Below are 19,978 nucleotides of genomic sequence, written 5' to 3' on the forward strand. Positions count from 1 at the left end.
CAGGCATCAAAATGCTGCCTTGCTAAATGGTCTGTGCATTCCTGGGCGGAATCTTCTGGAATCTGCCTGGGCTGGATCCACAGAGGAAAGCCCAGACCTTTGGTGATACTGTGGCTGTCTCCTTGCCCTCCTCCAGCAAAATCCACACCCAGTAACTGATTGCCTTTTGGAGGAAGGAGGCTAACTTGGCTTCTAGATTCCCCTTCTCTCAGGCCCAGCACAATCTTTCCTAACTCACCACTTTTGGGATGAAGACAGTACTACCAGGGAGAGTAGTCTGAAAGCTCTGGGACCCAGGACCTGTTGTTCCACATGATTAAATCAGAAGAGAGGCTACAGGGCCCTCTTCAGTCACACTGGCCCAAGACATCCCAGGGTGGGACAGCATCCTTGATGATACAATCCAGGTGCATGGGGCCCCTCTAATGGTGGGATTCTAAGCCTATTTAATCACCAAGGGAGAATGCTCTAGAGCACTCAGCTCCTTAACCTTTCTGCCACTGCTCCCAGGAAACTCAGGAATCAGTCAAATCTGAGTATAGCAACTATTTTTTCTGGAATCCCTGGAATGATAACACTCTCCTTTTAAGAATTTTTTCCTGTTGTCTGTCTCTCAGTAAGGGTTTCTGATTTATAATTGTTGACTACCCAGAGAGCTCCCCTGAGCAGCATTTCATTTTTACTTTTTGCCTCTGCTACCAGGAAGCTCCTAGTCAAGGTTTATGTCCAGTTATGAAAAAGATCTCACCCAGAGTCATAGGTACAATTATTCTTTCCTTTGAAACTTCTTTTTTTCGTGATTTTCTTTCATTTTATTTTACTCTTGGGGCCTCTATTCACTCCCTTGGAAGTGGGCTGAGAAGACATCATACAGGACAACGGAGACTATACCAGATGGCCTCACACTTTCTCTCCATCATCACTAGTCCTGCCTGCCAAGCATTCTCCCTCAGCTCCCAGGGCCCTGGGGCAAAGCTGGTATTACCTTCGATATCTGCATCTGCCCTCCATCTCCAGGGCATATCTTGGTCCATGCTCCAGACAATGTTTTGCTCACCAGCCAGGCGTCCGGACCCTCACCCTGGAGGCCACCTCCAGGCAAATGTAAGCCCAGATACACAGAAGCATCCTTCTCCTTCTGCTCCATCGGCAGGGGGAGGCTGCGGCTCAGGCAACACCACGTGAGCCGGGGCTCGGCCCTCAGCGATGGAAAAGGGCCCTGGACCCCGCGGCTCCTGGCAGGCTCTGCATTGGTGCGCAAGGCCAACTCAGGCCAGTGGGGAGCCATGCTGGCCGAGAGAGAGGAGCCAGGCTGGTGGGAGCAGCAGGGATGAAGCTCCGCTAGAGACCCCAAAGGAGGGGCTTGAGTGGCACTCTCAGAAGGCGCCCCCAGCGCCCCAGTGGGTTCCCAGGGATTGAGGACACCCCCAGAGGGCCCAGCCCTCACCACAGTGTTGCTCCTGCAGATTTCTTGGGTGTCATGGGCCCCGCTCCTCCAAGAGTCACACATTGGGGCAGGCAAGAAGGAGGCCGACCCCTTGAGAACCCTGGCTGTTGGGATGCCAGCCTTCAAGCTGCCCCTCTCCTCTCTCTGGTCACACGGCCTGGACCAGCTGGGGTGTTCCCAGCAGCTGTCTTCTCCAGCTGGGGCCTGGCCTGAGATAGGACAGGGAGGCAGGAGGGCCCCCTGCCCTGACTCGGCAAAGGATGTCTGTACCTCGGCCCCCCCTCTCTTGCTGATAGAGTCCTGACCTTGGTCCGGCTTCTGGAGAACAGGCGACAGGGGGCGGGTGTCTCGCTGGGGAAACCTGAGGAGGTACTGGGGAGGAAAGGCCATGTCCACCGGGCCAGTGAGGGTGTGAGGAGCTGGAGGGTGGGAGGTCAGCTGGGAGGAACACCCAGGGGAACGTGGTGGAGGCTCCGTGTCTTGAGGACCCTCCCACCTCAGGGCCCCAGACATGACCCTTTCTGTGCGGTTGCCACTTCCAGGCAGAGCCCCTGGCTTTTCCCCAGGGTCAGTGTCCTGGTTCTGAGGTGGTGGTGAGGCAGTCTGCATGGGGCCACCGGGAGTCTCTCCTCCTGCTCCCAGGAGCTCCTGGCAGCTTAGCTCCTCCACCTTCAACTTCTTCCTCTCTGAGGGGAGCTTGTCTTCCGGGGGCTTAGGCTCTCCTGAGCTCCCGCCAGGCCCTCTTGGGGCCACATGGGCCTGCTGACAGGTTTCCCTGGTGCCCTCACCACTGCAGGTGCCACCGTCCAGCTTGGAGTCTGGCCTGGGAGCCTCTAGGTCACCCCCTGTGGGGGGACCAGGTGCTGGGAGCTGCTGACACCCCAGCTTCGGGACCTCATGTGGAGGAAGCGGAGGGCTTTTGCTGCCCAAGCAGAGGGCTTCTCCACTGCTGAGGGCGGGGGGTGAGGCGGCCCTGTTAGAGCCCAGCTGGTCAGGGCCTCCTGTTCCGGCCACTGTCTCCCTCTGCTTGTGGGGCTCAGTCACCAAGAGGCCTGCCAGGACTGGTGGACTTGCCCACGGCCCCGGCTTGGCCCCGATAACAGTGTCCCCACCACCCGCGGCCTCTTGCTGGGGAGGACACTCCAGCGCAGCCCCACCGCCCACTGTCCCCTCGGTCGCCTTCCTGCCTCCATGGTGGCTGGCTTTCCCTCTCTGGTAGATGCTCTTGAACGTGTCCTTCCCGTATACTTGCCACTTCTCCTGTGAGAACATCTTCTTCCTCTGGCCGCGTTTCTTAGCAGCTGCCTGGCCCTTGCTGGTAGACCCCTCCTCAGCAGCTGGTCTCTTTCCCTCTGGGTCCTCCGTGGGGGCCGGGGCATCTGCGGTCAGGGGGCACGGCAGGTCCTCGACTGCCGCCTGTCTGACCAGAGCCCGAGGGTGCCCGCCAGGGGCATCGGCCGGGCGCGCGGAGGTGGGCCTGGGGCTCAGAGGTTTCTGCCTCCGGGGCCAGGCATCCCGGGGTTCCGGCGGCTCCGGCCACGTCCCGGTGCCCTCGACGAAGGGCAGCGAGTTGCTCCTGGTGACTGGCACGCAATCGGTGCCGGTGGAGAGCTGCGTGGGGACCGAGTGGAAGAAGAGGGGGCGCGCCCTGTCTGGGGGCGCGCAGGTGGAGCGCGCGGCACGCAGGGCAGCCGGCAGCCTCCCGGGTCCCGGCGGCCGCAGGTCGAAGTGGAAGGAGTCCTTGTAGGTATAAGGCATGGGCAGGTCAATGCTGCCCTGCTTGGACAGGACCGTTTTGCGGGGCCGCACGTGGGCCAACTGGGGGTCGTCCACCACGGCCTGATTGTGCGAGATGAGCCTGGCGATGCGTTCCTCCAGCCGCCTCTTCTCCAGCTCCAGGCCGGCCGCCCGCTCCGCGCGTCCGGGCCCGGGGCCGCCCTCACCCTCGGACTCGGCACTGTGCTCCGACAGGCTGTGCAGGGGGCTGCCGGCGGCTGGCGGCTGTTCAGCGCTGTCCGAACGGGACAGGTAGCCCGAGTCGGTGCTCTCACACTTCCGCAGCCGGCCCTCCGAAGGTTTGGCGTCCCCAGGCTTCTCCACCTGCTGCTGCTGCTGCTGCTGCAGCGCTGTGTTCGGCCTACTGGCCGTCGGGGACCAAGGCTCTGGCAGCTTCCACCTCGACTGCGGGCTGGCCAGCGGGAGCCCGGGAGCAGAGTCTACAGGGGCCTCCTTGACATCAAACGTGGACCCCCGGCAGGGAACAGCGTCCAACTTCCGGTCCAGGTTCTTGGCAACCAGGGACACATGCGCGGTGGGCACCGGGCAGTGCCCAGCGGCGTGGGTGCCGGGAGAAAGGGGTCTCTGTGATAGCGCCCGGTCGGCCCCAGTGGGCTCAGCGGCCTTGTCGCCTTCCTCCAGGAGGCTGCTCCCGCCACCGTCGGACTCCGAGGAGAGTCTGGAGTTGTTGAGGTGTGTCTGGGTCCGTCTGTGCTTGTATAAGTTGCTCTGGGTCTTAAAGGCGATGCCGCAGGTGGCGCAGGGGAATGGCCGCTCCCCAGTGTGGGAGCGAATGTGCTTCTCCAGTACGCTGGGCTTCAGGCAGTCCCGGCCGCAGTGTGGGCACAGGTACCTACCAGCGTTGCGCATCTTGCCTGGGCTGCTCAGAGTGGGCCCCAGGCCCGGTGACAGGATGGGCAGAGCACTCACTATGTTCACCGTGAGCCCCGGGGCCACCGGCTTGCCGGCTCGGGTGGGACCAAGCCCTTCAGGCTGCAGCAGGGGGCTGAGAACGAAGGGCAGGCTGCCCCCGTCCAGGCTGCCCGTCATGAGGGGAGCACGTGGCTGGAGCCCTCCCGGAGGCACTGTGTGGTACAGCGGGATGGGCAGGGCCTTCAGGAACACGGTGGGGGCTAGGCCCTGCTCCCGAGGCAGGATGACGGGGCCCAGGGTCAAGTGAGGCGATGCCTGCCCACCCGGGGCCCCTGGGGGGCCAGAAGCAGGTGCCAGCTGGTCCCTGGCAGGCGAGGTAGGACAGGCGAGTTCTGGCGCATCCATCCCACATCATCTGGGTGGCCCGGGGCGCTGGGAAACCTGTGAGCAACAACCGGACTTTACTGTGGGTACCTCTCTTCTCTCATTGTACAGTAAACACTTCCCTGCCCCCACTGGGCATTTTATCACCTCTACTGAAGCCACAACAATCCCCCCCCCTGAAAATACACTTATTGCTCATGTAAAAGAAGGGGGAAACTGAGGCTCAGCAAGTGGAAGTGACTTGTCGTGCAGCTAAAACGTGATAGAGTAGGGTTCAGACCCAGGTCTGTCTGAATCCTGTCTTTTATTTAATTTTCCAAAAAGAACTCTTGATTCTTGCCCTGCACACAGGTACGTGGTAGGCTTGTCACGGACATCCCCCTACCCAGCACAGTGCGCTGTGCAGAGGAGACACTCAGAAAATGTGCTGACTTCGTGACAAAGGGAAGTCATGCAGCTCATCAAGGTTCTGAAAGTCCACAGTGACCCCATGCACTGGGGCAAGTCCCTTTCCTCATTTGGGACTTGGTTTTTAGATCTGTAGAGTGGGCAGAGAATCAGCATCTTCCACTCTGGAGTGCTCAGCCTCTACTGTTGGATGAGGACAGCAGGGAAGAAACCTGACCTGAAGGGATGCTTACTAGACTGAACAAATGAAAATGCAAAACTCCCAGCTAAGTTTGAATTTCAGATAAACATTTCATAATTCTTTAGCATATATATATATATATGTCTCAATTCTTGCATTCATCTTGCTTACACTAGAATATTATGCATTATTTGTGTGTGAGTGCAAGCTCAGTCATGTCTGACTCTGCTCTCCCATGGATTGTAGCCTGCCAGGCTCCTCTGTCCATAGAATTCTCCAGGCAAGAATACTGGGGTGGATCTGGTCTTGGAAAATTCAAAAAAATTGAAATCATTCCAGTCATCTTTTCTGACCACAGTGCAGTAAGATTAGATCTCAATTACAGGAAAAAAAAATGTTAAAAATTCAAACATATGGAGGCTAAATAACACGCTTCTGAATAACCAACAAATCATAGAAGAAATCAAAAAAAGAAATCAAAATATGTATAGAAATGAATGAAAATGAAAACACAACAACCCAAAACCTATGGGACACTGTAAAAGCAGTGCTAAGAGGAAGGTTCATAGCATTACGGGCTTACATCAAGAAACAAGAAAAAAGCCAAATAAATAACCTAACTCTACACCTAAAGCAATTAGAGAAGGAAGAAATGAAGAACCCCAGGGTTAGCAGAAGGAAAGAAATCTTAAAAATCAGGACAGAAATAAATGCAAAAGAAACTAAAGAGACCATAGCAAAAATCAACAAAGCTAAAAACTGATTTTTTTAAAAAATAAACAAAATTGACAAACCATTAGCAAGACTCATTAAGAAACAAAGGGAGAAGAACCAAATTAACAAAATTAGAAATGAAAATGGAGAGATCACAATAGACAACACTGAAATACAAAGGATCATAAGAGACTACTACCAGCAGCTCTATGCCAATAAAATGGACAACTTGGATGAAATGGACAAATTCTTAGAGAAGTATAACTTTTCAAAACTGAACCAGGGAGAAATAGAAGATCTTAACAGACCCATTACAAGCAAGGAAATTGAAACTGTAATCAAAAATCTTCCAGCAAACAAAAGCCCAGGACCAGATGGCTTCACAGCTGAATTCTACCAAAAATTTAGAGAAGAGCTAACACCTATCTTACTCAAACTCTTCCAGAAAATTGCAGAAGAAGGTAAACTTCCAAACTCATTCTATGAGGCCACCATCACCCTAATTCCTAAACCAGACAAAGATGCCACAAAAAAAGAAAACTACAGGCCAATATCACTGATGAACATAGATGCAAAAATCCTTAACAAAATTCTAGCAAACAATCCAACAACATATTAAAAAAATCATACATCATGACCAAGTGGGCTTTATCCCAGGAATGCAAGGATTCTTTAATATCTGCAAATCAATCAATGTAATACACCACATTAACAAATTGAAAGATAAAAACCATATGATTATCTCAATAGATGCAGAGAAAGCCTTTGACAAAATTCAACACTCATTTATGATTAAAACTCTCCAGAAAGCAGGAATAGAAGGAACATACCTCAACATAATAAAAGCTATATATGACAAACCCACAGCAAGCATCACCCTCAATGGTGAAAAATTGAAAGCATTTCCCCTGAAATCAGGAACACGACAAGGGTGCCCACTCTCACCACTACTATTCAACATAGTGTTGGAAGTTTTGGCCACAGCAATCAGAGCAGAAAAAGAAGTAAAAGGAATCCAGATAGGAAAAGAAGAAGTGAAACTCTCACTGTTTGCAGATGACATGATCCTCTACATAGAAAACCCTAAAGACTCTTCCAGAAAATTACTAGAGCTAATCAATGAATATAGTAAAGTTGCAGGATATAAAATTAACACACAGAAATCCCTTGCATTCCTATATACTAACAATGAAAATACAGAAAGAGAAATTAAGGAAACAATACCATTCACCATTGCAACAAAAAGAATGAAATACTTAGGAGTATATCTACCTAAAGAAACAAAAGAACTATACATAGAAAACTATAAAACACTGATGAAAGAAATCAAAGAGGACAGAAACAGATGGAGAAACATACCGTGTTCATGGATTGGAAGAATCAATATTGTCAAAATGGCTATTCTACCCAAAGCAATCTATAGATTCAATGCAATCCCTATCAAGCTACCAACGGTATTTTTCACAGAACTAGACCAAATAATTTCACAATTTGTATGGAAATACAAAAAACCTCCAATAGCCAAAGTAATCTTGAGAAAGAAGAATGGAACTGGAGGAATCAACCTGCCTGACTTCAGGCTCTACTACAAAGCCACAGTCATCAAGACAGTATGGTACTGGCACAAAGACAGAAATATAGATCAATGGAACAGAATAGAAAGCCCAGAGATAAATCCACATACCTATGGACACCTTATCTTTGACAAAGGAGGCAAGGATATACAATGGAAAAAAGACAACCTCTTTAACAAGTGGTGCTGGGAAAACTGGTCAACCACTTGTAAAAGAATGAAACTAGAACACTTTCTAACACCATACACAAAAATAAACTCAAAATGGATTAAAGATCTAAATGTAAGACCAGAAACTATAAAACTCCTAGAGGAGAACATAGGCAAAACACTCTCTGACATAAATCACAGCAAGATCCTCTATGACCCACCTCCCAGAATATTGGAAATAAAAGCAAAAATAAACAAATGGGACCTAATGAAATTTAAAAGCTTTTGCACTACAAAGGAAACTATAAGTAAGGTGAAAAGACAGCCCTCAGATTGGGAGAAAATAATAGCAAATGAAACAACAGACAAAGGACTAATCTCAAAAATATACAAGCAACTCCTGCAGCTCAATTCCAGAAAAATAAATGACCCAATCAAAAAATGGGCCAAAGAACTAAACAGACATTTCTCCAAAGAAGACATACAGATGGCTAACAAACACATGAAAAGATGCTCAACATCACTCATTATTAGAGAAATGCAAATCAAAACCACAGTGAGGTACCATTACACGCCAGTCAGGATGACTGCTATCCAAAAGTCTACAAGCAATAAATGCTGGAGAGGGTGTGGAGAAAAGGGAACCCTCTTACACTGTTGGTGGGAATGCAAACTAGTACAGCCACTATGGAAAACAGTGTGGAGATTTCTTAAAAAACTGGAAATAGAACTGCCATATGACCCAGCAATCCCACTTCTGGGCATACACACCAAAGAAACCAGATCTGAAAGAAACACGTGCACCCCAATGTTTATTGCAGCACTGTTTATAATAGCCAGGACATGGAAGCAACCTAGATGCCCATCAGCAGATGAATTGATAAGGAAGCTGTGGTACATATACACCATGGAATATTACTCAGCCGTTAAAAAGAATTCATTTGAATCAGTTCTAAAGAGATGGATGAAACTGGAGCCCATTATACAGAGTGAAGTAAGCCAGAAAGATAAAGAACATTACAGCATACTAACACATATATATGGAATTTAGAAAGATGGTAACGATAACCCTATATGCAAAACAGACAAAGAGACACAGAAGTACAGAACAGACTTTTGAACTCTGTGGGAGAAGGTGAGGGTGGGATATTTCGAAAGAACAGCATGTATATTATCTATGGTGAAACAGATCACCAGCCCAGGTGGGATGCATGAGACAAGTGCTCGGGCCTGGTGCACTGGGAAGACCCAGAGGAATCGGGTGGAGAGGGAGGTGGGGGGGAGGATCAGGATGGGGAAGACGTGTAAATCCATGGCTGATTCATATCAATGTATGACAAAACCCACTGAAATGTTGTGAAGTAATTAGCCTCCAACTAATAAAAAAAAATAAAAAAAAATAAAGAATACTGGGGTGGGTAGCCTTTCCCTTCTCCAGGGGATCTTCCCAACCCAGGGATCGAACCTGAGTCTTCTGCATTGCAGGCAGATTCTTTACCATCTGAGCCACCAGGGAAGCCCAAATGTGCCCACAATTAAAAGTTAAATTATATAAATCTGCAATTCAATAAATCATGTTAAAAGCAAGTTTACTACAACTGGATATTCACATGCAAAAGAATGAAATTGAGTACCTACTTCACACTATATACAAAGATTGACTTGAAATTCATCTAAAGTCTAAATATAAAAACTAAAACTATGAAACTGTTAGAAGAAAACATCAGAATAAATCTTCATTACCTTGGATTTGACAATTGGCTCTTAGTTATGACACAAAAAGTACAAGCAATTAAAATAAAAGGATAAATTGAAATCTTTCAAAATTAAAAGCTTTTGTACACCAAAGGACACTATCTATCAAGACAGTGGAAAGACAACTCACAGAATGGGAGAAAATATTTGCAAATCATATGCAGGATAAATCCAGAATATATAAAGAACTCTTAAAATTCAATAACAAAAAGACAGACAGATAAAGAATGAGCAAAGGATTTGAACAGACATTTCTCCAAAGAAATATACAAATGGTCAAAAACACATGTAAAGATGCTCAATATCACTAGTCATTAGAAAATGTAAATCAAAATCACAGCGAGATATGACTGCATGTCAACTAGCACATTGTTATAATAATAATGAAAATAACGTGTTGCTGAGGATGTGGAGAAATTTGAACCCTAGTGAGAATGTAAAATGATGCAACCACTGGGGAAAACAGCTTGGCAACTCTTCAAAATGTTAAACACAGAACTACTATCTGACCCAGAAATTCCACTTCTTCATATATACCCAAAAGAATTAAAAATAGGTATTCAAATAAAAACATAGACATAAGTGTTGATAGCAACAATTCAAAAGAGCCAAAAGGTGGCAACCACACAGGGAAAGATCCTCTGGAGAAGGAAGTGGCAAGCCACTCCAGTATTCTTGCCTAAGAAATCCTATGGAGAGAGGAGCCTGATGGGCTACAGTCCATGGGATGGCAAGAATTGGACACAACTTAATGACCACATGTCACATTCATAGCTTGGGACTGGCTTCAGTGGGAGTATTTATACCACAGAAACTGGCAAATGCTACAACCAATCCTTTTTCTCTTTTTTATCCCAAGACCATTGCTCTCATTCTCTGTCCCTCATAAACCTGTCTGCATTATAGATCTCACAGATTTGAAACCTTGTAATTTTTTAAGGATAGATTTAAAGACAGAAATCCCTAGGGATGGGTAGGAGCTACTAGAATTCATAAGCACCACTGTGAAGGGAAGATGAGGCTTCCCTGAAGGTGCCGTGTCCTTTCTGCTAGCTGAGAAATTTCCAGATGCTTCCCAGGAGAACCATCAGACCCGCCTTCCTGTCTCTGCTCACCTGGCTCCCAGGTCACTCAGGCACAGCTCCTGGGCGGATCAGATGAATGACGTGTATGGAAACACCGAGGGTGGCATCAGGCAGGGAGGAAGTGCTTGGTTCATCTGAGTTTCCAGTGATAACGCCATAATATTTTGAACTATTAATGAGCGAATCCTCCCCTCCCCACCTTCCCTCCTACCCCTTGTCTCTTCTCCATCAGTCAGCGCAGCCAACTCCCTTCAAAGCCTCCGGGAAGGGAGGCCGTCTTAGGTGCAGTTCCCAAGAAAGAAGGCCATGCATGATAAGGATTCAGTTTAGGAGGTGATTTCAGGTAACACTGACAGGGGAGTGGGAAAGCAGAGTGAAGGAAGCTTTAAAGAGTGTGTGTCATCCATAGATGAAGTTAACCTTAAAAATGCATTCCAATATACATTAGATGCAGACATACTGTTTGATTCCACTTATACGGGGTACTTAGAATAGTCAAATTCATAGTTAGAAAGTACATTGATAGATGCCTTGGGCTGGGGAGGGTGGAGAGGTGGCAAGAGGGGAGGGGAGGTTAGTCTTTAATGGGGACAGAGTTTCAGTTTGGGAAGGTGAAAAATTCAGGGGTTGGACAATGGTGAGAGTTGCCTGACAATGTGAAAGTACTTCGTGCCACTGAACTATACAGAGAAATATGTTAAAATAGTAAAATAATATGTTTTATATTATGTGACTTTTACCACAATAAAAAATTTTAACCAAAAAATAGAATGTATCATCAAGCAAGTCCTCACTGAGGGTACCCAGAGCTCACCTAACCAGGTTGGGGAATAAGAGATCACAGAAACATGTTACCCCACTAGGGGCTGAAGGTTCAATGGCTGGCATGTCCAGCTGGCCAAGGGGACACACCCAGTGGGCTCTGTGGCCCCAGAAAATCTCATGCCCAGCAAGACTGCCTGCAATTTGTTCCTAAGTGGTAAATGCAGAGAAGGATGGGTAACCAGGACTTCCAATGGAGTTACTATGGCAGAAACAGAGGACAGACTTGCAAATTCCAAAGCCTAAACCCTAAGGGGACTCTGATGAGGACCATCCTTGGGTTGGGAGGAAGTGGGAAGGAGGAAAGCCAGAGGGAGGTGCTGAGACCCACAATAGCAATAGCTTCAGACATGAGTCCAGTGGGAGGGATGGAAGAAGCCCCCATTCCATGCCCAGAACCCTACAGCCCAGAGGGCTACAGCCCAGGATGACTCCCAGAGTACCCAAGAGGGGGCCGGGAGTGACCCGGAATGTGGGTCAGACCCAGGGCAATGCAGGAGAAGGGGTGACTCAGCGAGGGGGGCGCTGGCTTGTGAGGGGAGCTGGGGGCTGAGCACCACCTGTCTCCTGAAATAAGCCCATCATCAGGGGAGAGAGAAAAGAAGTCCAGAACTGACTGCCTTGAGGTGGGAGGAGCGGGGCTTCAAAATAGAAATTCCAGAAAAAGAGCGCTACATTTCTGACACACCTGCCACGATGATTATTTTGCTCTCTGCAGCCTGTTGCGTGATCACAGCAAAATTGACGCCTTTTAGTAGCAGCTGATCGCTGCCAGGGAGGTAGCAAGCCCACCAGCACCTTCCGGAGGCTGGGGAGGGGGGGCATGGCACTTTTCCCAGGAAAACTGCAAAGGGCAGTGCTGATGATTCTCACTCTGAACCAAGGGGGTGGGAAGCCATCCTATTGCCATCAAGCAGGTGCACCAGGAAGGCTCTAGGAGGACCACCTGCTCAGCTAGACCCACTGCCAAGCGCTGCCCCCACCCCGTCACCCTCCCGAGGGTCCATCCTGCAGAGAGCTTCTCGGACCCCTCGCTTCCACCATCTGTCACGTGTGGGCTTCCCACTCACCGAAGCTATGTTCCTCTAGGCTTGTGTGTGGCCCCACGGGGAGGTGAAGAGAAAAGTGGGAGGAACCTGAGGAAACTGACTATTTCCAAAGGCCCCTTTCTTCAGAGCAACCCACAAGGGGGCCTGGGCAAAAAGACAACGTGGGCATGCTGCAAATAGGTTTGAAAAACTCACCTTCTGGGCCTGAGAGACAAGACTATGAAGATGGAACTTTCAGCAGATGGGACTCTCCAGAAAGAATGTGGGTACCAAGACTGTCATTCTAGTTGCAAGCTTCCCAAACGTCAGTCCACCCTGCATGCCTGTCACCCGCTGTGCTGTGGTGGGGGGGGACCACTTGCTTTCCCCCATCCCTGGGCACCTGGGCTAGCATTACTTTAACAGGGAACTATATGCATAAGAATGTGAATGTACTCAGCAGCACTGAACTGCACTTTAAAATGGTTGAGATAATCAATTTTATGTTATGCATATTTTACAACTTTTAAAAAGCAAAAAAGAAAGGTGATGCTATATCACCGGGCTTCCCTGGTGGCGATGATGGTAAAGAATCTGCCTGCAATGTGGGAGACCCAGGTTGGATCCCTGGGTTGAAAGGATCCCCTGAAGAAGGGTATGGCTACCCACTCCAGTATTCTTTTCTGGGAAATCCCATGGACAGAGGAGTCTGGCAGACTACAATCCACAGGTAACAGAGTTGAATGCAACTGAGTGACTGACACTTTCACTTTTTTCATTACCCAATTAGCCAAAATGTTGTTTTCATTCAAAAGCCTGCAAACATGTTTAAAGCAACAATTGATTCTATTCATAATTGCTAAAACTTAGAAGCAACCAGGATGCCCTTCAGTAGGTGGGTGAATAAGTCAGTCATGGTGCATCCAGACAGTGGAATATTATTCAACATTAAAAAGAAATTATTTTAATTAAAATTTAATTTTAATGACAAAAGACTGGAGCTATCAAATCATGAGAAAACATGAAGACACATAAATGAATATTTTTAATCAAAAGAAGCTGATCTGAAAAGGCTATATAGTTGGACTGTATATTCCCAAATATATAGCATTCTGGAAAAGGCAAAGTTATGAAAACAGTAAGAAGATCTGTGGTTTCCAGGGGGTGAGGGGGAGGGAGGGATGAATACATGGGGCACAGAAGATTTTGAGGGAAATAAAACTGTCTGGCATAATACTGTAGCACTGGGTACATGTCATTATGCGTGCATGTGCGCTCATGTCCAACTCTCTGTGATCTCATACACTGTAGCCCACCAGGTTCCTCTATCCATGGAATTGTCCAGGCAAGAATACTGGAGTGGGTTGCCATTTCCTTCCCAACCCAGGGACCGAAATTTCGTCTCTTACGGCTCCTGCATTTCAGGTGGATTCTTTATCATTAAGCCACCAGGGAAGCCCATTTATAAACCCAAACCACTCTTTTAAAATTGTCTATTAATTTTTAAAATTAAAAATCAAAGCAATTAAATTTGTAAAGACATATGTGAAAAGACATTTATTGTCATTGGCCAAGAACTATGAGGCTAGATCATCATGCCATGTCTGCTATCAGTTAAAACAGAAACAACCAACAAATAAATGCTTAGAACAACTGGAGGGGAAAATGAAGGAGGACTATACCATTACCCAAAAGAGAACCAGCATGTTCATCACCACTCAATAGCAATAAGGCCATTCATACCCATAGGGTCAGTGGAAGCCATGTGAGGAGCCATAACCTGGCATCCTATTTTCCAGGGAGACACCCATGATGACAGAGTGGGGAACCAGAATGACCACCCCACGAAGCAGTAATGAGGAGCTCACCCTTGGGGTCAACAGAAACCAAGTGGGCAATCTGGACTTCTCTCCATTTTCTTCCCCTGCTGAGCAGCATCAAAGGAAGCCAATAAAAACAGAAGGTTTAATCCATCCAGACTCTCATAATGTAGTACCCAAGTGACTAAGTTTCAATCAGAATCACTTTTCATATCAGGAAGATGTCAAACTGAGTAAAGAAAGATAATTCACAAATGCCAATACCAAGATGCAAGAGGTATTGGGATTATCTGACAAAGATTTTAGAGGGCCCATCATGCAAAAATGTCTCCATGAATACTTACAAATAGGCTTGAAACAAATAAAAACAGTCTCAGGAAAGAAATCAAAAGTAAAAGAACAAACAAATGGACATTTTAGAACTGAAAAATACTATAACCCCAAATTTTAAAATTCAGTGGGTGCACTCAACAGCAGAACAGAAGGGAGGGGAAAAAAGCCATGAACTTGCAGATAGAACAATAGAGGTTTCCCAGTCTGAACAACAGAGAGAAAATAGGCTAGGGGGAAAAAAAATGGGCAAAGCCTCAGGGACCTATGAGATTAACAAAAGCTATAACATTCATATCATCTGAGTTCTGGAAGGAGACGAGACAGAGGACTGGGATAAAAACAATACTCATTGAAATATGGCTGAAAACTTCAGTTTGACAAAAGACATATAAACCCATGGAATCTGGACACTAGTGAATCTCAAACAGGATAAAGCAAAGAAATCCTCACCAAAACACATCACAGTCAAACTTCTGAACTCTTAAGACAAAGAAAAATTTCCTCAAAGCCATAAAAGAGAAATGACAACTTTCCTATGGGGAAAAACAAATCCTAATGCCAGCAGGTTTCCTGTCTGAAACTTGAGGTCAGAAGGAAGTAGCACAACATTTTTCAAGAGCGTAAAGAAAAGAACTGTCAGCCACAAATTCTATATCCAGCAAAAAGACCCTTCTAGAAGGAAGGGGAAATGAAGGCATTCTCAAATAAAACACAGAGAATTTGCAATCACCACGAATGGCTAAAGAAAGTTCTCTACATAGAAAGGAAATAATAAAGGAAGGGGGAGTTCCCTGGTGATACAGTGGTAAAGACTCCACACTCTCACTGCCAAGTTCAATACCTGGTCAGGGAACAAAGATCCCACAAGGCATGTGGTGTGGCAAAAAAATTTTCAAATAAAATAGCATAAAATAAGAAGCCATCATAATTAATGGTGTGATCCATTCTTGTAAAAATAATATTACTACTACTAAAAGAAGGACACTTGGAACTTCAAGAAGGAGAAAGAATACTGGAAAGAGAAAAAATATAGATAAATTCAATATTTCCTTTTGAATTTTCCAAATGATGTTTGAAACAAAAAACACTAATGTATTTAGAAGAAATATTTAAGACAGTTATAAGTGGGAGAAGGTAGAGGAGGTAGTTTCTACATTTCACTTCAGCTGGTAAAGCAGTAACACCAATAGACTACAATGAGTTATGAATCTATAATACAATACTAACAGCAACCACATAATCAATACGAGGACATCCGACAGAGCCTGCCTGAACCACAAGCCACAGATGCCATCTCTCTGCAACCATAGAACCTCGGGCTGGAGAGGATGTGGCTGCAGCCTTCCTGACAGTTAAACTGGGTACCCATGCAGGCAAAGCACAGTTGTCTGCGGCTGGGGGTCCATACACACTGGCCAGTCCCTCTGCAAGCCCAACTTCCCTCCACACAGCCCATGAGCTCTGACTGCCTCTGTCCCCACTAGTGTCCATACTTCCAATGCACACCCCCATCTCTTGTCATTGCCTGCTTCCTACCCACACTCCAGAGGGTTTCCTATTGTGTGCTCAGCAATTCCAGACCAGCTCCATTCAGGCTAAACTAGCCAACATCTCTGCTGTTGGGTGACTAAGTCACAACTTCTTCAATGAAGTCTGAACTCCTTCCAAAGTCTGCCCTTTCCTGGACAGTCTCTCACAATCCTAGGGACTGTAAACAGTGTTCTTAAGTCTTGGGCATATGTGCGTGCTAAGTCACTTCAGTTGTGTCTGGCTCTTTGCAACCCTATGGACTGTAGCCATCCAGGCTCTTCTGTCTATGGGAATCTCCAGGCTAGAATACTGGAGTGGGTTGCCATGCCCTCCTCCAGGGGATCTTCCTAACCCAGGGATCAAACCCGCGTCTCTTATGTCTCCTGCACTGACAGGTGGGTTCTTCACCACTAGCACCACCTGGGAAGCCCTCTTATGTCTTATAGTTACTCTTTTATTTTAGTTAATCATCCTAAACTTCCCCAGTGTAACCAATTATGTGATTTCTAACTCCTGATTAGATACACATACTACAGAATCAGTACTGGAAGGGGCCTCAAGAGACAGATTCCTGCAGATGGGATCATGCCCTTGAACTTAAGTGTGACATTAGATCCTTGCCTATGAGAAATGGGATGCTTGCAACCCATGACAAGCAGTGCCATCACAGTTAATCAACCTATTACCCATGGTTGCTCATGATAAAGTGCCAATTGGAACACGTGCCTTGGGAATACCAGCCACACATCAGTGATGATGACGATCAGGAATGTGGTATGAGATGAATTTTTCTGACTGCCATTGAGCACTTAGAAAACCATAAAACCAGGTCTGTTAGCTCCCACCTCAAGTCATGATCTGAGAATGAGCTTCCACAACAGCCCTGAAAGAATTTATTTCAGGGCTGACATGACAGAAGATCAAACACAAAATTTAATGGTGCAAGTTGTGCATTTAAATGGCAGTTGGATTCACAGTCTCACCAAGTGTCTAGGGTGAAAATTAGGTCAGTAATCAAGTAAGAATGAGATCCTGAAACTTGGAATAAGGCCATCTGATTGGACCTGAAGAAACAGAGCATTGACTCCAAGTCACTCTGAACCTCTCTGACCAGTAGCAATAGCTTTTCCTCCAAGGTTCAAGAACACCATTCTTCCTCAGCTTGAAAACCCCATGGTATGCTCCCTTGGGGCATTAATACATGCCTCGAATGGGGATGCTCTCCTTTCTCAGAACCCACCACAGCCCCCCACCCTTTTGTCAGTAACTAGAGCTGCATGTCAGCATGATTCAGGGAACAGGTACAGGCTATGTTATTGTTGTTTATTGTTATTTTATTGTTTTTTATTGTATATTATTGTTATTGTTGTTGTAAGTCTTGTCCGACTCTCTGTGACCCCATGGACTGCAGCACACCGGGCTTCCCTGTCCTTCACTATCTCCAGAGTTTGCTCAGACTCATGTCCATTGAGTCCATGATGCCCCTGAGCTTTATCCAGGAGTAAATAGCTTATATACCAAAATAGCTGTAGATCCTTGATAACACATAGCAGCAGAAACCTGGGAATCCATGTGTGAGAGTAGATCCTAAGAGTGTTATAACAGAAGGGGTAGAAAGAACATCAGTGTGGGCCATGTTCATTGGTGGGGTGCTTATTAGAAGGTCTCAACTTAATGTATTCATTGAGTGGCTGGATGTGGTTTTGCAGCTTCCTTGGTTGGTTAACAGAAACCTGGACCCAGTGGTGACCTAGATTTCATGAGACTAAGATGCCAGAACTTCTCTGGTCTGATGTGGAGGCAGGAATTCAGCAGCTCAGATAACTAAGAAGACTGGCCTGGATGTACCGTGTGCCACGTTCAGACCTACCCACCCACTCCCCAACCACAATTTTCCAGAAGACCCAAAGGCCCTTTCCTCTCTAGGGCATTGCACTTGCATCCCTGAAAACCTCTGTGGTTGCTCTCTTTTGAGGTCAGGTACGTCTAGGGGGTGTCAGTCTTGAGATGGGCTCCCTGATTTCACTGGAGATCCCAGGAGAGCAGAGGCCAAGCGGGAGCACTTAACTGTCCATAAGAAAGTGGGTGTATCCAGCACAGGGCCATGGGGAGGGGCCAGGAGTCAGAGTTCCTTGGGTCCTAGAGATCTTCCGTGGTAGCTGATTGACCAGGGTGCCATTAGGGGTAAAGTAGGAGGTCAGCCCCTAGGATATGGCTTGATCTGGATAACAAGAAACCCTATGTGTGGTCGTGTGGTGGCTAGTAACCTGACTTGAGTCACCAGAAAGCACAGAGTACTATATTCAATATCCTGTAATAAACCATAATGGACAATAACTTGAAAATGAATGTATATATGTATATGTATAACTGAATCACTTTGCTGTACAGAAATTAACACAACATTGTAAATCAACTATATTTCAATAAAATGCATTTTTAAAAAATTAAATAAATAAATTCATCTTTAGAATCTCTGCAAAGATTTAGAAAGGAAAAAGGAGAGAAGACGCAAATTACCAACATCAGGAATGAAACAGAATATCATGACAGACTCTGCAAGTGTCCAAAGGACAGCACAAGGGTTACCGTGAATAACTCCGTCCACATACATGTGATAACTTAAATGAGATGGATCAATTCCTCGAAAAGCACAAGTTAGCAAAAATTCACCAGATATGAAGCAGATAACTTGATTAGCACTGTATTTATTAAGCAGACCAAATTTGTAATTTTATTATCTTTTTAAAGTCTTCATTGAATTTATTACAGTATTTCTTCTGTTCTTTGTTTTGGATTTTTGGATGCAAGGCATGTGGGATCTTAGCTCCCCAACCAGGGATCAAACCCACACCCCCTGCATTAGAAGGCAAAGTCTTAACCACCGGACCACCAGAGAAGTCCCCCAAATTTGTAATTCTAAAACGCCCCAAGGAAAGATCCTGATAGTGTTGCTGAAGAATTCTACCTAGAATTTAAAGAAAAATTAATACAAATTCTATACAACTTCTTCCAGGAAACAAAAGAGGAGGGGGCATTTCCCCATTAATTTCATGAAGCTAGGTATTACCCTGATACCAAAATCAGACAAAGACAGTCCAAAAGCAAAACAAAACCAAACCTACAGAGCACTATCCCTTCATGAATATAGATGTAAAATCCTTCATAAAGTATCAGCAACTAGATTCTGCAATATAGAAAGAATTACATACCCCATGACCCAGGGCCCCAGGCCTGCATCTGTGTAATCTATCATATTTACAGAGGAAAGAAGGGGGGGAAATCACATGATTATATCAATTGCTGGAGAAAAAGCTTTTAACAAGAGTCAACACCTATTCATGATAAACTTTCTCAGAAAACAGAAGTAGAGGGAAAGCTTCTCAGCTTGATGAAGTACATCTAAAAATGTTATCCTTAAGGACGGAAAACTGAATACTTCCTCCTAAACATCAGAAACAGGACAGAGATCACTCAGCACTTTTATGTAACAGAGATGTAGAAATTCTGGCCAGTGCAACACAGCAAGAAAGGCAATAAAAGACACAGAGACAGAAAGGAGGAAATGAAACTTTCTATATTTGCAGATGACATGATTGTCTATGTAGAAAATCCCAAGAAATCAGAAAAAAGAGAGAGAGAGAAAGAAAAGAAGAAAAGTTTTCTAGAACTAACAAGTTCAGCAAAGTCGTGGTCTACAAGATCAACACACAAAAATCAATCCCACTTCCATATACTAGCAATGGCCAGTCAGAAACCCAAATTTAAAATGCAATGCTATTTACAAGCACTCAAAAAACTGAAATACTTAGATGTAAAATTAACAAAGTATAACCAGGACCTATATGCTGAACACTACAAAAAACTGATGAAAAACTCAAAGAAAATCTAAAGAAATAAAGAGATAGATTGTGTTCATGGTTTGGAAGACTAGCATAGTAGAGGTGTAAAGATGTCAGTTTTCCCCAGAGTGATAGAGAGACTTAATTCAGTTCCTATCAAAATCCCCACAAGCTTTTTTTGTGGGCATAAACAAGATTATTTGAAAATTTATTGAGGAAGGTAAAGGAACTAGGGTAACTCAGTTTTGGAAAAAGGA

General features: G+C 45.9%; 1 protein-coding gene across 3 annotated transcripts in view; it reads right to left on the reverse strand.

Moving 5' to 3' along the window:
* Positions 1 to 19,978, reverse strand: part of ZNF831 (zinc finger protein 831) — a 91,302-nt gene that overhangs the window by 65,547 nt on the left and 5,777 nt on the right. For all 3 annotated transcript variants that reach the window (XM_061126909.1, XM_061126910.1, XM_061126911.1), the window contains exon 2: positions 986 to 4,537. In XM_061126909.1, the coding sequence (XP_060982892.1) occupies positions 986 to 4,501 (3,516 nt within the window). In that variant the 5' untranslated portion in view covers positions 4,502 to 4,537. The remainder of the gene's footprint in view (positions 1 to 985; positions 4,538 to 19,978) is intronic.

The sequence above is a fragment of the Dama dama genome, chromosome 23 (assembly GCF_033118175.1).
Source record: "Dama dama isolate Ldn47 chromosome 23, ASM3311817v1, whole genome shotgun sequence".
NCBI lineage: Eukaryota > Metazoa > Chordata > Mammalia > Artiodactyla > Cervidae > Dama > Dama dama.